General features: G+C 40.6%; 2 protein-coding genes across 5 annotated transcripts in view; both read right to left on the reverse strand.

The window, feature by feature from the left end:
- The window catches only part of LOC140476915 (probable aminopeptidase NPEPL1), a 76,506-nt gene extending 72,838 nt beyond the window's left edge, over positions 1–3,668 (reverse strand). For all 4 annotated transcript variants that reach the window (XM_072569842.1, XM_072569841.1, XM_072569840.1 and 1 more), the window contains exon 1: positions 3,478–3,668. In XM_072569842.1, coding sequence (XP_072425943.1) covers positions 3,478–3,645 — 168 coding nt within the window. In that variant the 5' untranslated portion in view covers positions 3,646–3,668. The remainder of the gene's footprint in view (positions 1–3,477) is intronic.
- A 2,426-nt stretch (positions 3,669–6,094) lies between these two features.
- Positions 6,095–23,651, reverse strand: part of napgb (N-ethylmaleimide-sensitive factor attachment protein, gamma b) — a 55,011-nt gene continuing 37,454 nt past the window's right edge. Inside the window, exons 10-12 of the mRNA XM_072569843.1 lie at positions 22,891–22,970; positions 13,147–13,276; positions 6,095–7,283 (exon numbers count right to left, since the gene is read on the reverse strand). Coding sequence (XP_072425944.1) covers positions 7,140–7,283; positions 13,147–13,276; positions 22,891–22,970 — 354 coding nt within the window. The 3' untranslated portion in view covers positions 6,095–7,139. The remainder of the gene's footprint in view (positions 7,284–13,146; positions 13,277–22,890; positions 22,971–23,651) is intronic.

Here is a 23,651-nt window from a genome sequence, read left to right on the forward strand (position 1 = left end):
TACAGAGGAGAAAGTGCTAGATGTCTTGAAACACATAAAAGTGGATAATTCCCCTTGGACCTGATCAGGTGTACCCTCGAACTCTGCAGGAAGCTAGAGAAGTGATTGCTGGGCCTCTTGCTGAGATAGTTGTATCATCGATAGTCACAAGCAAGGTGCCTGAAGACTGGAGGTTGGCTCACGTGGTGTCACTGTTTAAGAAGGGTGATAAGGACAAGCCAGGGAACTATAGACCAGTGAACTATAGACTAGGTGGTGGGCAAGTTGTTGGAGGGAATCCTGAGGAAAAGGATGTACATGTATTTGGAAAGCCAAGGACTGATTCGGGATAGTCAACATGGCTTTGTGCGTGGGAAATCATGTCTCACAAACTTGATTGAGTTTTTTGAGAAAGTAACAAAGAGGATTGATGAGGGCAGAGCGGTAGATGTAATCTATGTGGACTTCAGTAAGGCGTTCGACAAGGTTCCCCACAGGAGACTGATTAGCAAGGTTAGATCTCACGGAATACAGGGAGAACTAGCCATTTGGATACAGAACTAGCTCAAAGGTCAAAGACAGAGGGTGGTGGTGGAGGGCTGTTTTTCAGACTGGAGGCCTGTGACCAGTGGATTGGCACAAGGATCGGTGCTGGGTCCTCTACTTTTTGTCATTTACATAAATGATTTGGATACAAGCATAAGAGGTACAGTTAGTAAGTTTGCAGATGACACCAAAATTGGAGGTGTAGTGGACAGCGAAGGGGGTTACCTCAGATTACAACAGGATCTTGACCAGATGGGCCAATGGGCTGAGAAGTGGCAGATGGTGTTTAATTCAGATAAATGCATGGTGCTGCATTTTGGGAAAGCCAATCTTAGCAGGACTTATATAATTAATGGTAAGGTCCAGGGAGAGTTGCTGAACAAAGAGATCTTGGAGTGCAGGTTCATAGCTCCATGAAAGTGGAGTCGCAGGTAGATAGGATTGTGAAGAAGACGTTTGGTACGCTTTCTTTTATTGGTCAGAGTATTGAGTACAGGAGTTGGGAGGTCATGTTGCGACTGTACAGGACATCGGTTAGGCCACTGTTGGAATATTGCATGCAATTTTGGTCTCCTTCCTATCGGAAAGATGTTGTGAAACTTGAAAGGGTTCAGAAAAGGTTTACAAGGATGTTGCCAGGATTGGAGGATCTGAGCTACAGGGACAGGCTGAACAGGTTGGGGCTGTTTTCCCTGGAACTTCTGAGGCTGAGGAGTGACCTTGTAGAGGTTTACAAAATTATGAGGGGCATGGATAGGGTAAATAGGAAAAGTCTTTTCCCTAGGGTCAGGGAATCCAGAACTAGAGGGCATAGGTTTAGGGTGAGAGGGGAAAGGTATAAAAGAGACCTATGGGGCAACTTTTTCACGCAGAGGGTGGTACGTGTATGGAATGAGCTGCCAGAGGAAGTGGTGGAGGCTGGTATAATTGCAACATTTAAGAGGCATTTGGATGGGTATATGAATAGGAAGGGTTTGGAGGGATATGGACCGGGTGCTGGCAGCTGGGACTAGATTGGGTTGAGATATCTGGTCGGCATGGACGGGTTGTACCGAAGGGTCTGTTTCCATGCTGTACATCTCTATGACTCTAATTGCCACAGTGTCACTGGTGGTGGCAGAGATGGAAAAACTCAGCATTAGCTCCTTCAAGATGGACGCTTTTGAATAATTTCAAAAGGAGATTGCATGATCTTTAAACAGGAAAAGAGCAGGACAGGAGAAACTGACTAGATTGCTATGTCTGTAAGTTAGCTCGCTGAGCTTGAAGGTTTGTTTTCAGACGTTTTGTCACCATACTAGGTAACATCATCAGTGACAAGCTCCAGTGAAGCGCTGGTGGTATGTGCCGCTTCTCTATTTATAGGTTTTGGTTTCTTAAGGTGAATGATTTCATTTCTGGTTCTTTTTTTTTTCAAGGGAAGTTCAACAGGATCTAAATTGATGTGTTTATTAATGGAGTGCTGGTTTAGAATGCCATGCCTCTAAGAATTCTTATGCGTGTCTTTGTTTCGCCTGTCCTAGGATGTGTGTGTTGTCCCAGTCAAAGTGCTGTCCTCCTTTCCTATATGTATGGTAACTAGTGAGAGTGGGTTGTGTCTTTTGGTGGCCAGTTAGTGTTCATGTATATTGGTGGCAAGTTTCCTGCTTGTTTGTTCGGTGTATTTTTTTTTACAATTCTCGCACAGTATCTTGTAAATGACATTAGTTTTGCAGGTGATATCTAATAGATCCTTTAGGTTCATTAGTCATTGTTAAGAGTGTTGGTCAGTTTGTGGGTTACCATGATGCCATGGGATCTGAATAGTCTGGAAGTCATTTCTGATATGTCTTTGATGTAAGGTAATATGCCTATAGTTTTTGGTTGCATTGTGTCTGTTTGGGTTTGCTTCTGAGGAATCGATAGATTGTGTTTATTGGGTACCCATTTTTCTTGAAAATGTTGTATAGATATTTTTCTTCTGCTTTTTGTAGTTCATGGGTGCTGCAGTCTGATGTAGCTCATTGAAATAATGTTTTAATGCAGCTCCGTTTGTGGGTGTTGGATGATTGCTTCTGAAGTTAAGTATTTGGTCCGTGTGTTGTTTTCATTTGTAAAAAATACAACATCAGACAAACTAGCAGGAAATTTGTCACCAGGATACACGAACACCAACTGGCCACCAAAAGTCACGAACTACTCTAACTAGTTTCCATACATACAGACAAAGGAGGACACCATTTTGACTGGGACAACACACATCCTAGGACAGGCAAAACAAAGACATGCATAAGAATTCTTAGTGGCATGGCATTTTAGCCAGAACTCCATCAATAAACACACCGACTTAGATCCTATCTACCTTCCCTTGAAAAAGAACCTGAAATGACATCACCCACCTATCTACCTTCACTTGAAAAAAAAGAGCTAGAAATGACATTGCCCACGTTAAGAAACCAAGACCTATGAATAAGAGATGCAGGACATACCAGCAGCACTTCACCAGACTCTCACTGATGATGTTACCTAGTATGGTGACAAAACATCTGAAAACAAACCTTCAAACTCAGTGAGCTAGCTTAGAGATTTATCATCAATCTGAGCTACAAATCTTCTCAAAATTGATGCCTCTACAGACAGTCAGAATAGACTCAATTATTAGGCTGAATACCATTTTTCCATGTCCTAATGATACTTAAGAATAGCTATCCAGGAATACTGAACCATGCATGATGGGTTCAGATGTCATCTGATACATTTGATAAAACAGATTAACATACTGGAAGTTAAAGATTAAAAGTTCAGAACGAAGTCACATCCCTCTCGACGAATATCAATGAAAATTGGATAGCAAGTAGGCTGGGCTATTAAGGCGGACTGGAAGGAGACGAGGGTGGGCTAGCAGGCCAGATAGAGGGGCCGATCGGCCTCCTCCTACTCCTGAGCCCAAACCACCATTTTGAAGTTACTCACCTCCGGGCTCACTCGGGGCTCCAACTTGCCCTTTATTTGATCCCAGGTGAGTTTTTGCAAGTTTGACAGCTGTCCCACGAGCAACACGGGCCTGGACATTGGGTCCACATCCCCGGCCCTCGCCGTGAACACCAGCTGCTCGCTCACCGACCCTCTGGCACCTCTCATCCCGCCGCCTAAATCAGTTCAACAGCGCCTGCGCACAGCCTGCCCGCCCGCTCTGAACGCATGCGCACCCGCACCACCCCACTGTCATACAATGCAAAGTGCTTGCAGTAGATTGCAGAGTTGTGAAACATTTTTGTCGTTTGCAGGTCCCTTTTTTTATTGAAAAGTTAATTTTGAACAAACCAATCTGGGATAGGTTAGTTATAAACAAATTAGTTGAAACTGGGGTTACAGTACAACATAAGATTTTGCCTCCTGGAAAAGTAAAATGACCTATTTTTTTTCTCTCAGTTCTGCATTTCGTTCACAAAATAGTTACAGCACCAAAGTAGACCAGTCGGCCTTCCATATTTGTGATGGCTCTCTGAAGGTACAGTCCAATAATGTCACACCTGTCTTATCCCCATGACCCAATATTTTATTTACTTTATAGTTAATCTAAATTACTGCCTCCAGCATATTTTCAGTCAGTGCTTATCAACCTGGCCAACTGCACGAATAAGTTTTCCTTTATATCACCATTTTGCCTTAAACCAATTTCCTTAAATCTGTCAGCTTGCATTGATCCCATCCTGTCTAACTAACGATTTTTAACAATTCTACCAAATCTCTCAATCTTCAACAAGGAGAACAGCCTCAACTTGATGAATCTCTTAATGTAACTAAAGTCACTCATCCCAGGATCAATTTTTATCTTTTGACACAGCATTAAGGTAACCAGCACCTGGAGGGCACAATAACAATAACATGCAAGACTAAAATGGAAACTTATTAAATCAAAACATGCTGAAGATGCACCCCAGATCCTGCTGTGCCAATAGAAGTGTGATAGTCTATATTGTGCCAGAAAACACCAAACACTCCTCTCCTGGATACCCAAACATGGAGACAACCACAGAAAAGGGGCAGACACTGGGGTACTACACTGCTCTCCATGCCACATTGCCTCTTAATAGCCACTTTGACCTGCCTCTGAACTGCCTGCCATCCCCATCCAAACAAGCTGCCCCATAGATTAGGAGTACGGGGCTGAAGTGCAAGCAAAAATTTAAAATACTACCTTTAAAAAGCTAAATAGGGGCTGCAAACTAAAATACTCAGTAAACATTAAAAACCATTTCCAGACTCCAAACACTAATGCAGCTCCCCCCCACCCAGTGAACTAACTTGATCTATTATTGCATGAGACTACGAGACCTGATGGACAAAAAACTAAACCCTTATAGAGGGCCCTCCACTAGGATCGTCACTGATGGACGGTTGGAAGTGGATAGTGTGCAGCAGCAGCCCATGCAAGAAACACCTCCATTTTTAAGGGCATGAAGGGAATTTCCCTCATACAGCTCAGATTGCAGAACATTGCATTTGAAAAGTTGGTCTGGTGTACAGGGCAAATATCAAACACAGGCTTACCATACTAAGCTTATTTAATTAAAAATTTCCAATTGGAAACTGGTTTTACTAATGACAACCATGAATTAATTATCATAAAAACCTACCTGATTCACTAATGTGCTTTAGAGAAGGAAATCTGCTGTTATTCATTTCTTCTAAGTGTGTGGATTCATTAAGGTTTTTAATGATCTAAAGACAACTTGTCAATCTTTAGTCCCATTAGTTTTCCTTGTACTGTTTCTCTCGTGATCAACATAGTTTTAAATTCCTCCCTTTTTAACCTCTTAATTTTCTCCTATTCATGGGTTGCCTTTTGTGTTCGTTACTATGATACATTTTCATAAATAATACATTTTCATAGGGTCTGACAGTTTCTTGATTCCCATTACTAGTTTTCCCATTCTCATCCTTGAAAAGACCATAAACATGCTTTGCAACGTACACAATAGACAGGGACATCCATTCTGTTCTAGCTTTTTTTCCCACAGCAAATCATTTACTCAAATGATCTTGGCCAAAATGTAAACTGGTTTCTGTTAATTGCTTTCCTGTGGGTGTTTGGTTTTAACAATTCTGCCTGGATATAAAACAACCATCTTCTCCAGTGTGAAAAGGTTTGAATGGCCCAATCTCTTTTGACCACAAGTAACCAATAATCTTTTAGTAGAGTAATTTATTTCCTTTTGTGCATTCTAATTAAGGAGAATGAAAGGTTACAAACATAACTATTCTTAATGGCTGTGCAATGTACAAAAAAAAACTCAGCATGATATTAGACAGTTTCTATCTGAAAATCAGTCAAGCAAAACTGGCTGAATTCAAGAGTAACTGGATATATAAGGGCCAGACAAAATGAAAAAGCATTATTAAATCAAATGTTTCTCCATTCAAGATGCTCCATTATGTTTTAAACTTGGCCTAGCAAACAACACTGTTCTCAGGGGTCTGTTTAAATTGTGATAAAGATGAGAATCAGCCTTTTATGGCATGCATGAGTAAGCTAAATTATGGCACAAACTACAATATCTTCATTAAAACACATCACTCAAAAAAATTCAGGCAAGTACAATACTTTACTGTAGACAAAGTTCAAAACCTGTATACACAACAAAGCAGCTTTATCATGTTTACACCGTGACATCATTGCCAACACAGAAAGAACATCAACAAGTATTTGTTGGCCCGCTGATCTTATTTTCTCAGTGGCAGCAAGATCAGGAAAGTACTATTTTGTTCCTTTTAAGATACTTAAGTTATCAAGTGATTTGCATCAATATATTCAGTTGTTTCCATAGTGTTGGTTTATATTAAAATGACTAAGGTTGAAAATGCACTTTGAAAAAGCTTTTTGCAAGTTTGTAGTCAAGTCTCATTAACTGACCATTGCCTAAACGTGCATATTAATCACTTGAATTGCTCAAACACATACACATGATAAATCATAAATACTGTAATCCTATTGAACATGTACAAATATTACAACTTTTAAGCATATATTCTCACATCATGGAATAAATTGAAAAGGAACACTTTGATGGTGGCAATATCCAGCCTTAATCATAGAGTACGCTTTTGTTAACTGTGTGCAATAGTATTTCAAAGCTACAACGTTATTCTGTAAATTAATTCTGGATATATTTTTAAACTTCTCCCATTTTATATTTTTTTCAAATTTCTATGTCATTGCTCAAATTCTTGACCCGCCAAAACAAATCTGTTGTACTGGTATAATAAATAAACTGCATTGATTTGGGATCATATGACACGTGTGCATAAGTCTTTAAAAATAAAATGGCAAGGTATCTTTACACTGATTTAAAACCAAATTAAGTTGCACCTTTAAGATTACATTTCCAAAACAAAAAGCACACCTAAGATTATCTAACAAATTATATGTAATGCAGAATTAGACAAATCTAAATGCTGTCAACAAGACTAATGCTTTAATCAATCTGATTCTTGAACCATTCCTATACAAACCAGAATCTTGTTAGTTATAGGTTGGCAGCTAAAGTCAAGAGTCTGGACTGTTTTGAGCTTTGGCCTTCACTTCTAAACAACTGACCCGAAGAAAAATCAAACAAGCGATCTGTCCAGAACTAGCACAGTCCAGAGGAGTACTCATCATCCTCTTCATTAACAGTTGCACTTTCTACAGGTTCTCCAGCTTCTTGTTGCGACTCAGATGACTTCTTTTTTGTTCCCCCTCCAGGGACTCTCAAACTTAGAGAGAGTTTCGCATACTAGAAAAATGCATGAAATAACTTTAGTTACAGAAAATGTTTAAATGCCTAATACAATGACAAAAAATATGTTTCCAATATGCATACAAGTTTGTTTTCCATTAGAAACTGTAATTATGAGTGCTCACCATGCAAGTTTGTCATGAAACACGGAGGTCTGAATGATGCTAGTCACAGCTGGCCACACTTTATCATCAACCTGTTATTGGCAAAGGTTGCTCATAAATCATACAGCAAAATCGTCATGTTATCAGGATCTTATCTGCCAGATGCTTAGTGAACAAGAGATCTATGCTTCCCTTTGTTGGGAAGGTCTGCTGAACCATGTGCCTAATTAGCAGTGACGAGGCATTCCCCTGGAATCAAGATGCCAGTCTCACCCACTGAGAACTATTGGTCAATTAAAGGTCAGCTACGTGCATGTTCAGGACAGGCACAGGAGAATGGGGTGGTTGGTGTCAGCACAACAGACTTCAGAGTCTGAAGGTCACAGAGTGACCCAGAGCAGAAGTAAGTAATGTCAAGAAGGGTTTTGCAACGTGGCAGTGTCAGGGAAGAAGGATGTTCAAAAGCAAGGGCAGAGGACTGGTTTCCAGCAGGCTGTTCCTTCTCAGTGTTGAGTACCTTTGGTCAAAGGGACTACATCTTGCATGCTCTCTACAGCTGAGTTAATATCAAAGGAGTGAAATGAGGCCCTTAACCAGTCATTAATTGCCTATTCCAATGCAAGTTCTCCATTAGAGAGAGGAGGTTTCACTCACACATCAGTTACAGTACAGGAAGTCATTCAGTCTACCATAACTATCTTGGGTCTCTGCAGGAGAAACTTACCTACCTGTACTCCCTTACCATTGTCCCATACTCTTGCAAATATTTTCCCTCCAAATAATTATCAGATAATGATAATTTATCATTAATTTTGGAAGATGTGATTGAATCTGCCTTCATCATGCACAGGCATGATCCTAACCAAACGCAAGTTACAAAAAAATCTTCACGTCAACATTGTTTATTTTGTTAATCATTTTAAACTGGTGTTAAGGTTCTCAATTCTTCCGCCAAAAGGAACAGTTTCTCCCAATCTGTTTAGTCCAGCTCTCTAAAAATACAAAAAAATCAATTTGCTGGAAAAGCTCGGGTCAGGCAGTACATGTGAAGAGAAGCCAGTTAGCATTTTGGGACGAGTGACCCTTCCTCTGTTTGTAGCCAACAGCACCAGTAGGTGGAGCACCATACACTTGCAAACTCATACCAATGAGAAAACCAAAGATCTATGGATCCTGGAAATCAGAAACAAAAACAGAAATTGCTGGGGAAAACAACTTGGCAGGTTTGGAAGCATCTGTGGAGAGACAATGCAGTTAATATTTCAGATCCACTGCCCTTCTCCAGCTGCCAGATCTTCTGATTTTTTTCTTAAATTTGTTTTTGTTCCATACCAATGACAGCTAATTTGGTTCTTCTACCCAGATCAATCCAAATGTTACATGACACCAGGTTATGTCCAATAAGTTTAATTGAAATCACAAGCTTTTGGAGCACTGCTCCTTTGTCAGGCAAAGTCCTCAGACTCAGACTTCAAACACTCATTCTGAAAACATGTATATTTTCAATCTTTTCTCCAAAGAGAACAGTCCAAACTTCTCCAATTCATCCAAACAATTGAAGCTCCATCTCCCTGAAACTATTCTCATAAATCTTTACTTTGCCTAAGTTAAACACAATACTTCAGATGTGACTGAACCAGGGTTTTATATGGATTCATCATAATTTACTTTCTTTTGCATTCTATGTTGCCAATAATAAAGCCCAGGATCTCAATTTGTTTTATCCTGTCCTGCTTCCTTTGAGGATCTGAAATCTAAACACAGGCTGAAGTAATTAGTTGTTGTCAGGAACAACTATATAATACATGCTCTTACTAATACAGACAGCAATAAAATGGCTTCTTAATGCAAATAACATGACAACATGGCTTCTAGGCTGCAAATTGACAATTCTGCTTCAAGCTGCACAAAATGGCTTGATTGACTTAACCACAGTCTGTCTTTACAGAGATTAGCAGACAATGCTTCTTTTACAGCATAGAAATAACTAGACTAGATAAGACATTACTGGCCACCCTAACTGACCTTCAAGTGCAAGTGCAGAGATTAGGTTTGTGAGATAGGAGTACTTGGATGTTGGAAAACAAAGTTGGTTCCCAGGAAATATCATTGGGCTAAATTACTGTCAATAAAACCATTTCGATAAAATTGATTTGTAATTGTTTGAATGTGCTCTGTGATTATGGCCTGTACCTCTCTTAAAAAAAGTATTAATAATGTCTTTATTTTAAGCCATGTGCGCAGTTTCTCAGAGGAACATGGAAATGTTTGACCTCTGTGTTACTGGACAACCTGTGCCCGGCCGAGATTGAATCAAGGGTGAAATCTTGCAAAACCAGACTGAATTGCTAGTGTTTATTGATCGATCGCAGAACTGAGATACCCCTCCCCATGGGTCGAGATCTTCACCTATACGTACATAAAGGACAGGGCATTCTACACAATTTGATACGAAGCAGCAATATAAACTTCAGGATCCAATTTTAAAATTGATTGGAAATACAAAAATATTATTTTTATCTTTCTCATTTGTACATTAATCTTCTTTCGTATCTTCTTCATTGATTGAATTGAGGCACAGTGAAAAGCTTTGTCTTGCGAGCAATACAGGCAGATCACATAGTTAAGTAGCATAGGTAAGTAAATAATAGGTAAACAGGGGCAAAAACAAAAATACAGGTACAGGTGAATGTTAAGAATTTGTGAGTCCATTCAATGTTCTAACAATAGTAGGGTAGAAACTGTTACAAAACCAGCTGGTGAGTGTGTTCAGGTTTCTGTATCTTCTGCCCAATGGTAGAGGTTATAGATAAACATTGGCAGGGTGGGGTGGATCTTTGAGAATGCTAGCGGCCTTTCCTTGACAGCGGGCCTGGTAGATGGATTCTATAGATGGGATGTTGGCCTTTTTGACTGTCCAGAAGGGAGTATGATAAAGTGTGAATATGGTAGCAATGCTAACATTTGGTGCCCATCTGATTGGTGAACCACATTCTTTAACATTGCAGTCAATGTGGTGTATATACATCCACGGTGCACTTAAGAGGAGAATTCTATGTTTTTAACCCAGTAATAATTAAAGATTGTCAATATAGATATGAGTAAAAATGCGACTTGGTGGTGACCTTGCAGATGATGGTATTCCCTTATATCTATAACCTAGAAGAACAAGGCAGCAAAGGTCAGAGGTTTGGACGGTGCCATCATGAAGGTGAATCATTAAGCAATCAAAAGAAGTTGAAGGGTCAATGTAGTTATTTCAGATGATTGCGAACCAATGAAGATTTCAAGGATAAAGAGCAGTGAATTTGAAAAGGAGAATTTTAAAATCAAGCTGATGCTCACTTTGCTTTGTCTTAAGTAACTTTGATATATAAATAGATTACAAGACAAAAGTACAGTAGTACTTTTACTAAATTGAAGGGTATATGAGATGGATGATTTCTAGGTTGTAAAATTTCATATCTTTGATATAGTGTTTAATGAAAAAAATTAGATATTAGAAATGCAATTACAGAATTTCTACACATGTAAACTACAGCATTTATTTTAGCAAGAAATGTATAAGGTCTAAAGGATTGGACGGGAAGATGTTCAGATGCCATCTTCCCTGGCTGCAGAGTCAAGAACTAATGTTACGATGACATGGTCATTTTTAGGCCAAATTTATTTTAAAAAAAGAGGATTGCTCCAGAGACAAAATAATTACAGTTGTTTAAAAAAAATCTGGATGTAACACCGAAAGGTGTCAAGGAAATTTTAAACAGACTGGACAGTTCTCTCGTGACTACAAACATAATAAGGAACTGATAAACCCCTGCTTAAAAGCACGTCACCTCCCTGCAGATTATGGTCCAAACTGCAGACACATTGTGTTTTTCCCTGAAAGAATACACAAGGACATCTAAATCCAGCAAAGAACCAGTTTCAAATCTATTGAAGTGGACAAGCAGGATTGAAAGCTTTCATGTGAACTAAGTTAATTTTAAGCGTGAAGGTCACTGTGAGACCAGATGGGCCAATGGGCCGAGAAGTGGTAGGTGGAGTTTAATTCAGTTAAATGCGAGGTGCTGCATTTTGGGAAAGCAAATTTTAGCAGGACTTATACACTTAATGGTAAGGTCCTAGGGAGTGTTGCTGAACAAAGAGACCTTGGAGTGCAGGTTCAAAGCTCCTTGAAAGTGGAGACGCAGGTAGATAGGATAGTGAAGAAAGCGTTTGGTATGCTTTCTTTTATTGGTCAGAGTATTGAGTACGGGAGTTGGGACATCATGTTGCAGCTGTATAGGACATTGGTTAGGCCACTGTTGGAATATTGCATGCAGTTCTGGTCTCCTTCCTATTAGAAAGATGTTGTGAAACTTGAAAGGGTTCAGAAAGGTTTTACAAGGATGTTGCCAGGGTTGCAGGATTTGAACTATGGAGAGAGGGTGAACAGGCTGGGGCTGTTTTCTCTGGAGTGTCAGAGGCTGAGGGGTGACCTTATAGAATTTTACAAAATTATGAGGGGCATGGATAGGATAAATAGACAAAGTCTTTTCCCTGGGGTCAGGGAGTCCCGAACTAGAGGGCATAGGTTTAGGGTGAGAGGGGAAAGATATAAAAGGGCCATAAGGGGCAACTTTTTCACGCAGAGGGTGGTATGTGTATGGAATGAGCTGCCAGAGGAAGTGGTGGAGGCTGGTATAATTGCAACATTTAAAAAGCATTTGGATGGGTTTATGAATAGGAAGGGTTTGGAGAGATATGGGCTGGGTGCTGGAAGGTGGGACTAGCTCAGGTTGGGATGTCTGGTTGGCATGGACGGGTTGGACTGAAGGGTCTGTTTCCATGCTGTACATCTCTATGACTCCATGTTAACCTTGAATTGCTGAAAACTAATATTAAAAAAAGGAATCCAGTCCAAAATCACCAAAGTCAATGTTACTGGTAACGTCCACTGCAGAATGTTCAACTATTCACTCTTTACAAACAATTCAAAGACTAATCCATATAGGTGTCTTGTTTTAAACTTCCATCTCTTTAGATTGACGACATATTTCTAATTTACATGTACCTAATTTACGGTAATATTTTTTCTCATTTGGTAATTCTTTTTGTTAATTCAAGAAAGCCTGGTCAAATTGACTTCTTTAAAAACAAAGTTCATTTGGGATTGGGAGAAGATATCCTCTAATGGGAAGGGACCCTTCTTCAATTAATAATGTTGCAATCAACTCAGGGAATGGTGAGTAAAGAAGGAGAGCCAGTTCATCGATCCTCATCTATGAGCTTAACCGTTTGGGCTACCTCTTTGGGATCCATAAAGACTTGCGGAACCACACCCTGGATCTGGTCATAACACTAGTAGGTCACAGAGTCATGATGAGGAATCAGCATTTTAATTCTGATATCAGGAGAAATGAGGGTTGTGAATCTTTGCAATTATGGAGCATATATATCAAAGACTGATATCATCATAAGGGAATCAAGGGATATAGAGATAAGGGCATATGGCAGGAAAATATACTTGAGGTGGTAGATCACTCAATTTTATTGACTGACAGAACAGGCTTGAGGGGCTGAGTAGCAGTTCAGGCAGCACCTGAACTGCTGTGCTCTTCCAGCACCACTAATCCAGTATTTGGTTTTCAGCATCTGCAGTCATTGTTTTTACCTTGAGGGGTTGAGTAGCCTATTCTGGGGTTCCAGTTTCTTTGTGCTTATACTTTCACATAACAACATTAACACTCAAAGTAGTGGTTAACCAAGCTTACATCATTATCCATGTATTTGAAGAGAGGCGAATTACAGATAGCAGAAACTTGGTCCTGGTCTTGTTGATCAAATCCTTCCAGTAGTTGCTCCAAAGCAGAGCAGTCTTCACTGCCATTAAATCCTGGGAGGCTATGTACAAAAAGAACTGTGTCAGAAACTGCATCCAAAATTTATCCAACATAAGCTGAATTTTGTGGAATAAATATGAACATATTTAGTTAGCTTCTTGATCAGCTTTTTTTAAATTTAAATTTGAAACAATGAAATACAACAGTTTTATCTAGGCCATTTTCCACAGGTGCCAAACATATAGAGTACTGTGTACTTTCCCATTTGTTCCATAATCATCATTACCCCTACCCTCAAGTTATTGACAATATAGACTTGCATAAGGCATCCATATTTAAGCAAAGTAATTGCAAGAAGGCAGAATTATAACCTGGAAATGTTACGTAGGGGCAGACTGAGAGCCGGAAGGCAGGTAGACCGTCCTCAGTGCTGTCACCCCGTGCAGGTACCTAAAGGTGGCTGGAAGGTGCAAAGGGCAGTCAAGGAAGCCGTAAGGTGGGTAGGCCGTCCTGACCGCTGTCGCCCTTGTGGAGGGAGGGGTGCTAGGGAAGCAGGACGGGCTGTCCTGGAGGTGGTCAGAAGGTATGACAGGGCGAACCAAGAACTGGAAGGAGCATGGGGTGGACCGAGAGCCGGAAGATGCGTAGGGGCGGGCTACCTTAAGAGTGGCCGGAACTGGGGGGCTTGCTGGGTTGCTGGGGGTTGGTATTAAATGTACTTTTTTTTAATGTAATTGGACTGTCTTATATGTACAAATGTCATTGTTACTGTTTGTAATGATTGAAACTGGGAGTTGACGTTTGTCCTCATTTCCCTGAAAACCGGTTGAACGATAGGGTTTGGGGCCTGGCTTTGCCCCAGTTGCTGTTTCTTTGTACACAGCTGTTAATGTTAATTGTTTTGTAAACTGTTTATTGTTTAATAAAATATTATAAACAGGAGATGGTATGTAGGAGCAGACTGAGAGCTGGAAGGCGGGTAGACCGTCCTCAGTGCTGTCAGCCCGGGCAGGTACCTAAAGGTGGCTGGAAGGTGCAAAGGGCGGTCAGGGAAGTCGCAAGGTGGGTAGGCCGTCCTGACCGGTGTCGCTCATGTGGGGGGGTGCTAGGGAAGCACGACGGGCTGTCCTAGAGGTGGTCGGAAGGTGTGTCCAGACGGACAGAGAGCCGGAAGGGGCGTGGGGCGGGCTGCCTTTAGAGTGGCCAGTGGGAGGGACGGGTGGGTTGCTAGGGGTCTGTATTGTCTGAACTGGTTTTATGAAATTGGACTGTCTTATATGGACAAATGTCATTATTACTGTTTTGTAATGATCAAAACTGGGATTTCAGGTTTGTCCTCATTTCCCTGAAAACTGGTTGAACGGTAGGGTTTGGGGCCTGGCTTTGCCATTTGTCTCCTTTGTAAAACTGCTGTTTCTCTGTATACAGCTGTTAATGTTAATTGTTAACCGTGTATTGTTTAATAAAATATAAACTGAGATTTTAAAAAAAAGGAGAAAAAATTATTTTACACTAGGAGTTTTTACTGATTTCTGCATTCACACATACACAGGTGGTTAAAAAAAAAGATTAGAATCTATTCAGCTGAAGATTGGCTGTAACCAGCCAGCTTGGAGTCAGTGTATTGTGCCCCAGTAAATAAAAGGGTGACTTGGTGACAGGACTTGGCCTCTGTGCAGTTATTTCAGTGGTGATAGGAGAAAACAGGATGCGCCTGAGGAACATTTGCTTGCAACCTGTCATCTTGGAGTCGGTGTAAGTATTTTTGGCATCATACCTCCATTTGGGAAGCTTGAATCATTTGACCCTACCATCAGATTGATCCAAGTATGTTGAAAAAATGATATTTCTTCCCCAGGCAAATTACTTTGAGGGCAGATGAAATGCAATGAGCCATCCTTTTGACTGCCTGTGGACCTGCAGCATTTTCTATTATAAGGGACATAACTTTCCCAGAGGCATCTGACACTAAAAACCTTCCAAGAATTGGTTAAGGCACACTATAACCCTAAACCTCCTCTAATCTTGAGACACTATTGGTTTTATTTGGGTCTAAGAGAACCAGGGGAATCCGTATCGGCATTTTTGACAAGGTTACAGAGACTGACAGAGGCATGTGATTTTGGGTTAACCCTTCATGAAATACTGAGACACCATTTGGTACGTAGGATTAAATTAGGTAATCATGCAGAAGCTGAGGCCCAACTGGACTTCAAACAGGCACTACAGCTGGCCTGGTCATTAGTAAATGCAGCAGGTGGAGCTTGGGAACTACAGGAAGTGGACATCTTCATCCTATCCAACAGAGCTTGGGGAACATCACATGGGTGTAGGCAATTGTAGAGTTCCACACAGGGAACATCCAGAGCAAAGGGACCCTAGGCCAACCCACAGCAGAACGCTACAACAAAGCCAAGCCTCTGCCAAGTGGTGGAGGCCAGAATCTGGGCCAGCAAGCTATCATAGATGCTGCTGGTATGCAGACTCAAGACAGCAAAGGAGTCCTGCAAGGATGTCTTCAGTAGGAAAACTCGGATGCCGGTACCCAGGAGAGTGCACATCCTGGAAAGTTCCCCTAATTAAATTGCTTAGTGACACCAGTCAGAGCCACACTAATGTTTGGTTAAATGGTCACCCAGTTACCATGGAGGTTGATACTTGCTCAGCTGTATCTGGAGTTGCAGAATTAGTCTTTACTAAGATTCGCTTGGGATACCAACCTTTGAACTCACACATGACCTCAGCCAAACTGTGAACATACACTGGGGAACCGTTGCAAATTAAGGGTACGATTTCGGTTCTGGTCTCCTATGAGAAGCAGTTAGTGCAGTTACCACTGATGGTAGTAAAAGGCCTTGGCCCGTGCCTATCGGAGCAGAATGGATTTAGAATTATTCACCTTGATTGGCTCAATATTTTTCAATTGGAAAATGGCTGCCTCAGTGGACTCCTGGTGAAATACCCAGGTGCTTTTCAAGAAGGGCTTGGGACTATCAAAGGGGCCAAAGCGACTTAACATGTTGACCAGGACACAATTCTGAGATTTTGCAAGGCCTGTCCATGCCATTTGCCTTGCAAGGACAAGTAGAGGCAGAAAGTAGGAGATTGGAGAGCAAAGGGATCATCAAACTAGTGCAGTTTGCAGAATGGGCAGCATCGGTTGTACTGATTGTGAAGCCTGATGGCTCAGTTCGCCTTTACGGGGATTTTAAGCAAATGGTAAACTGCTTCTCGGATAAGAACCCAATTTCTCACATAGAGGACTTGTACGCAAAGTTGGCGAGGGTGATGAAGCTGAACGGGAGCCATGCCTACCTGCAATTGAGACATGAGTCCCGGAAGTACGCTACAATTAATACCCATAAGGGTTTATATCAATATACAAGACTGCCATTTGGGATATCATCAGCTTACATTTTTTTCCAGCAGACCACTGAGAACATTTTGTAAGGGCTACCCCAAGTTGCTGTTTATCTGGAAAATGTACAAATAACAGGCAATAAAGAATGCCTGGAGAACTTGGACATAGTGCTTAAACGTTTCTCCCAGGCAGGTGTACACATTAGAAAGGAAAAAATGTGTGCTCCTGGCACCCCAGGTGAACTACTTAGATTACAGAGTTGACAAAACTGGATTACACATGTTGGAAGAGAAAGTGTGGGCAATCAAAGGAGCCATGGCTCCCATTTCTGTACCGGAGCTTAGGGCTTTCCTTCAGTTAGTGAATTATTACAGAAAGTTCATACGCAACCTGGCTTCCATCTTAGCACCCTTACACCTGCTATTGAAAAAAAGGGTCAGCCTTGGAAATGGTCACAAAGTCAGGAAGCAGCCTTTAGAGAAGCGAAAAAGCAGCTATCATCATTTAAAGTGTTCACCCACTATGATCCGAAGCGAGAACTATTGCTGACATAGAATGCTTCCCCATACAGTCTTGGCTAAGGTTGGCTCACTGGTGGCCCAACGGAGAGGAACGCCTGAGATCGTATGCTTCCCGGACTTTGGCTAATGCCAAACACAAGTAGAGCTAGATAAAGGAAGGCTTGGTAGTCAAATTTGGTGTAAGCAAGTTCCACCAGTACCTATACAGATGGAAATTTGTCACAGATCACAAGCCCCTGAAGGAAGACAAGGCACTGCCACGCATACCTTCCAGTAAAATTCAGTGTTAGGCCCTTATTCTCAGCACATACAAGTTAGAACACCATCTAGCAAGCCAAGTGGCTAATGTGAATGCCTTAAGCTGCCTCCCCACTGGCAGATACCCCACTGATGGTGCCTGCCCGGAAAAATCCATTTTGGTTTTAAACTCTAGACACCCTTCCAGTCACTGCAAACAATACTCAACTATAAACACAAAAAGATCCCCTGTCCTCATGAAACGAATACAGCTGGTGGAAATGGGGGAAACATCACAACCAGGATTGAAACCTTTTTTGACCCAACAAGACCAGATTACCGTTGAGGACAACATATTACCATGGAGAGCAAGGGTAATTGTCCCAAGTAAAGGTCACTGCCAGATAATGGCTGAACTCCACCAGGGTCATCTGGGAGTTTCCAAGATGAAGATACATTTGGATGCCAACATAGCTGCGTTTGGTGCATAAGTGCCCAGAGTGTCAAGAAGGACAAAAGCTGCTACAGCAGCATCCACATTCATGGGAATCGCCAGGTAAACCCCGAACATATTTGCATGATAACTATGCCAGTCCTTTCATGGGCTCAATATTCCTGGTCATTGTAGATGTCCATTCAAAGTGGTTGAATAAAATTCATTCAGCAAACTCAGAACTGATGATTCGCAACACATGGACTCCTGGAGTATTTGGTCATGGACAATGGGACATCATTTACTAGCAGAAAATTTGAATATTTCCCAAAGTCCAAGGCATTCAGCACATAAGGACAGCTCCATACCACCCCGTCCAATGATCTAGCGAAAAGAGCAGTCCTAACATTGAATGCAGACTTAAAGAAACAGCCTACAGTAGTTGAGACCAAGCTGTCCCAGTTCCTGTTCGGTTATAGGATCACGTGCAACAACATGAATTACTCCAGTGGAGTTGTTGACTCTAAACCAGGCTAAAACTGATATTTCCAGACTTGGAGGCGAGGAGTGAAACAGCAGAAGGAAGGCCAATGGTGGAGAAAAGTCTTCTCTTAAGCAAAAAAGAGGCAATTTAATTCAGGGGGATGAACTTTGGTGCTGGAACCATGAAATAGCCCTGTGTGAATACAAGGCAAGGTTGACATGAGAGCAAGACCAGTGACTTACAAAGTTCGGGTAGGTGATATAGTCCAGAACAAACATGTGGATCACCTGAAAGCTGTTACCTCACAAATGGGACAGGAACAAAACATACCTGGCTCCTCAAAACAGCCCAAAGGCCCAGCTGAAACTACAAGTGCTCCTCCTCCATCTAGTGTCAAGAAAACCTTAAAGTCCGAAATGGATGCAGCCTTGATATCATTGCCACTACAAAAGGAAGAGATTTTCCAAGATGTTCCAGATGAAAGAGACAGGCCACAGCCCGGTACATGCCGCCTGTGCCTGAGCCCAAGTCGGAACAACCAGACCTGGGGCAAAAGTGTCACAAAAAATGCTACAAACAAAAGATCAGGCCCACACTGCTGGGCTTGAGGCCAAGGCTGGGACAGGGGGTGTTATGATTAGGATCAGGTTGACCTTGTTAACTTATTAATCAAGTTCTTAATTGGCCCAGGTTAACAAATTTGGCAACAAATATTACCAATTTGGTTCCATTATAAAGAGATTCCCACATTATTGTCCATGAGGACTACAAATTCTTACTGTTTGCTGTAAACTATAATGTACAGCTAAAAATAGAAACGTGTAAAAATTATCAGCAAGTAATGGTTTTAGAAAAATTTTTTTCTCCAGTTTGTGGGTAAAATTAGTGGATACCAGTACATAGAGATAGGCTCATAGTGAATTAGAAGGTAACTTTTCACTGCATAAGATCTTTCCACTGGAGTTAATAGAAAAAAAGATTCAATCTCTGAATGTTTGTTTTCCAGTCACAATGTCACTTTTACCTAGTTTAAAGTCAATAATTTTGAAAATACTTTTTAAGTCAACAGACCATATTTTCCATATCAATGGAAAATAAAAACGATTTGGTGAAATATCAATCGTCAATGTGCTTCAAGGCAGTTTCTTGCTGCTGGAATAAAGAAATTTCATTCCTCTCCCCTTATCTCTCAACGAAATGATACAAATGAAGGTGTTATTAGTATTTTAATCAATTAGTGTACCTCAACTATGGGAATTATAATTGTAATAAGATGATACTATTATTGTATTAAACGATCGTAATATTGCAGAATACAAAATGTGGATAAAATATTTATAAAGAGCAACAAGGATAGAAGTAATTATTGTAATTACATTGTTATAATCAAGGTTTACATAAATCACTTACACAAACAGATTTTAGCAGCTGAAAACTGCTGATTACAAGAATAAATGTATTTGCGTTTTCAGAATATTACATTTTTATTTAAAACAAATTTGGATGTAAAATCAGAAGATTCTAGTAGTTAGAAATGGGATAAGTCTTTATCCAAACAGAAAGGGCAGGATATGGGCTTCAGAAAGCCATAACTCAATGTCAGGGACATGAATCACACTTGCCACCAGGAAACAGCAGTCATATTCCCAGAGGCATGCGACCCCTAGTAGATCCAAAGCCTCAGTGGAGGTGTAGGTCATGAAATGTCCTCTTTGGTGACCGAGAGGGTTAAGGTTTATTTGAAATCACAAGCTTTCGGAGTGTTGCTGTTTTGTCACTCCATCTGACAAAGCAGTAGTGCTCCGAGAACTTGTGAGTTCAAATAAACCTGTTGGACTATAACCTGGTGTCGTGTGACTTCTGACCTTGTCCACCCCAGTCTAACACCAGTACCTCCATGTCACAGATGAGTTAAGTTAAATAACACAGCAAAAATGAAAACCAGCAATACCCGGATCAGAGAAGGAAGATCTTCATAATGGTTTATTAGGTCCACCTAGGCAGTCTTTTCTTCCTTGCTTTGGTGTATAGCACCTCCAGGTCCAATGCTCACCTAATCTGCTACAGTTGGGCTGTCACTTAGCTGCTGCCATATGCACCAGGGACAACTTCACAACTTTAACCCTTTTATTTTACACACAGTGTTACCAAATAACAAACCAACCACTGAGTTAGGTCTTCCCAATAACATAATTTAGCATAAATGCATAATTTAGAGCAATATGGTACTTTATTGATGTATCCATAAGACTAAATTGAAACTACCTGTACTCATTTCACTGTTTTGGGGAGGTGGTGTCATGTTACTGGAATCCAGAACCCCAAGTTTAACATGGATATTGTCTACATAATGGATGGAAAACGTTTCCACCTCAACCAGTTGAAATCCAAGAAGAAAATAACACTGACCTCACTTATGGAATTTCAGTATGCAGATAACAGTGTCATCCCTGCTCTCTCAGAAGAGAATCATCAAGCTTTATTTAATGCTTTCCCAAAAATATTCCAAAGAATTGGTCTCAGCCTCAAAAAGACTCAAATGCTTTACCAACCTGTCACGGGTCAAGTTCTGGTCCATTCCACCAATATGATCAACAGAGAAATCTCCTAAAAGTGGAACATTTTTCCCTACCTAGGAAGTTTCCTCTCATAAGGCTGCCATCGATGTGAAGATTCAGCATTGCATCTAATCTTCATATACCCAAGGATGAGAGTCTTCAACAACCATGAATCTTGCTGATACCAAGATCCTTGTGTATAAGAAAAGTTTCCTTCCAAGTCTTCTATATGCTTCCAAAACTTGCAGTATGTACAGACATCACCTCTAGACCTTTGAGGAATATCATCAACATTGTCTGACACGAATTCTCTGGGAGGACCGGCGTACTGACAGTAGCTTCATTGAAGCAGCCAATAGCATGAAGACCATGATGATCTGAAACCAATTCTGCTGGGTTGGCCAAGGGCTCAGGATGCCTGAATTCCGACTAAGAAAGCAAATCATCTTCACCCAGCTCAAGGCAGGCATTCAAATAACAGAAAGGCAAAGGAAGCTTTTTAAAAGACCCCCCCCCAAAGGCTTCACTCAAAAAATGCATCAAACCATGGGAGACCTTCATTCAGAAGAAAACAATTTGATTGTCCCTCATTATGAGGAACACATTCTTTGAGAACACCTCTGGCAAGAGGATGTACAGAAAATAAACTGAAGAAAGGAATGCCAACGATCTCAAGGCCAAGGTCTAATTACACCTCCTGGAAACATCTGCCGAATGTGTGGTCAGAGATGTGGCTCGAGGATCAGGTTCATCAACCACACATGGAACAAACCCATGACCAATAACATACAATTAACTAGGTGGACAATCATACTCATGAGCAAGTGATTGCCACCACCAACAATAATGCAGTCATCCTACTGACACTCCTACATGGCTGTGAAACTTTGACTACATAAATGCAACCTCAAGGCCCTTAACAAATATCATCAATGCTGATTTTCCACATCAGCAGGGAGGACAGGCATAGTAACATCCATCTCCTTGAAGGAGAAAACTGCACCAGAATAGAGGCCATTATCATTCAAAACCAACTCCACTGGGCCAGCCACGTGCTTAGAATTCCAGAGTTCTGACTGTCATAGCAAATCATCATCTCCCAGCTCAGAGAAGATACTTGAATAAGATAAGGAAAAAGGAAGCTTTTCAAAGACAACTTTAAGGCTTGCCTCAAAAAATACAACTAAGAGATCAATGTAAAGGAGGGTCTTGTCCAGAAGAAACCAACTAGGAATAAGGTCCTGTGTGAAGGAACACTATTGGCAAGAGGAAGTACAGTAAATGAACTTGAAATGGAGTGCCATCAATTTCAAGGCCAATTTTCACCTCCTAGAAACATCTGCCAAATATGTGGTTGGAAGGCAGCTTTCAAATTAGACTCAGCTACGCAAGGACCCACAGTGACATGGAATTTCCAAGATGAACAATCATCGCATGAGTGATTGCCAACGATAACGAGTTCAGAACCTCATGTTAACATTCTGGGGACATGGGTTCAAATCCGATCATGGAAGACGGTGAAAGTTGAACATAGCAGAAATTTGGAATAAAAATCTAGCCTAATAGCAACCATGTAACAGCAGTCAAATATCATAAAAACCCATCTGGTTCATAATGCATTTAAGGAAGAAAATCGGCTGTCCTTCCCTGATCTGGTCTATGAGTGATTCCAGATCCACAACAATATGGTTAACTCTGAACTACCCTCAGGACAATGAGGAAAACAAGTATTTCATGCTCGCAGAATCATGAATGCTCACATCTCATAAACAAATTTTTAAAAACCCATCAGCTGTGACAAAGTGCCTAAGCTGACAGTTCAAATAGTTAATCCAATATGAGTTTGCACACCATTTTTGAGAAGGTATTTCTCATCTAGAGGTAGCTAGAAATAATTTGTTTATGAAATAAGGACAAGCCATAAAAACTCAGTAGGTCTGACATCATCAATGAAGAGACTCAAAGCTAATTCTGTTTCTTTCTCCACAGATGCTGACAGATCTGTTGAGTTTCTCCAGCACATTTTATTTCAGATTTCCAGCATTCGCAGTACTTTGCTTTTACAATTTGTTAATGTTCACCTGTAACTTTCCCGAACACACTTATCTGCAGCTACATAGTCATTCCTATGTAGATGAACCAAGACTTGTGCAATTGTTTTCTAGAGGAAAAAAAAGTAATATTGTTAAAAACTTATTAATGCAACATAAACATGAAGTAAGTGCTTTTAAAGGTTTTCATTTCCCTTAGTAAAATATATTATAAACAAGTCATCTACAAGTTGAGACTTCTTAGAAAAATGTGAGCTCTTAAGAAAGTTATGCACTTTTCTAAATTTTTCATCACACATATTTTTATTACAAATGAAACTCGCATTGTGTTAATGCATAAAAAATACTGTCTAACACCAAATTCAAAACAGGTTGACATGAATTTTGTGGTAGTAATGACAGTGGAATTTTAAATGTATACATTGGTTAAAAGTAGAAATTCAGAAGTTGGTTTTGGTGATTCTGTGCTACTCTACAGAGCTGCTGAGATTCCTTCTCCCAGATTTTAATCAAGTAGAAAACACTGAACTTGAGAAAACCTACCCCTTTTGCTATTGGTCTCACTTGAAAAATGATTTTTTTTTCCCCCAATTGCATACTGATCTCGTAACTACTGCTAAACTATCCTACTAGCTTTTTAAATGTTCGTGGAATTTCACATTTTCTATTTTAATTAAAAATCATTTGCACCACACAAGTGTTAGACAATGACTTTCTCTAACAAGAGAGAATCCAGATATCTCTGCTTTAATTGCTGAATTGACTTTCAACATACTGGGTGTTACCAATTC

The sequence above is a fragment of the Chiloscyllium punctatum genome, chromosome 5 (genome assembly GCF_047496795.1).
Source record: "Chiloscyllium punctatum isolate Juve2018m chromosome 5, sChiPun1.3, whole genome shotgun sequence".
Taxonomy (NCBI): Eukaryota; Metazoa; Chordata; class Chondrichthyes; order Orectolobiformes; family Hemiscylliidae; genus Chiloscyllium; species Chiloscyllium punctatum.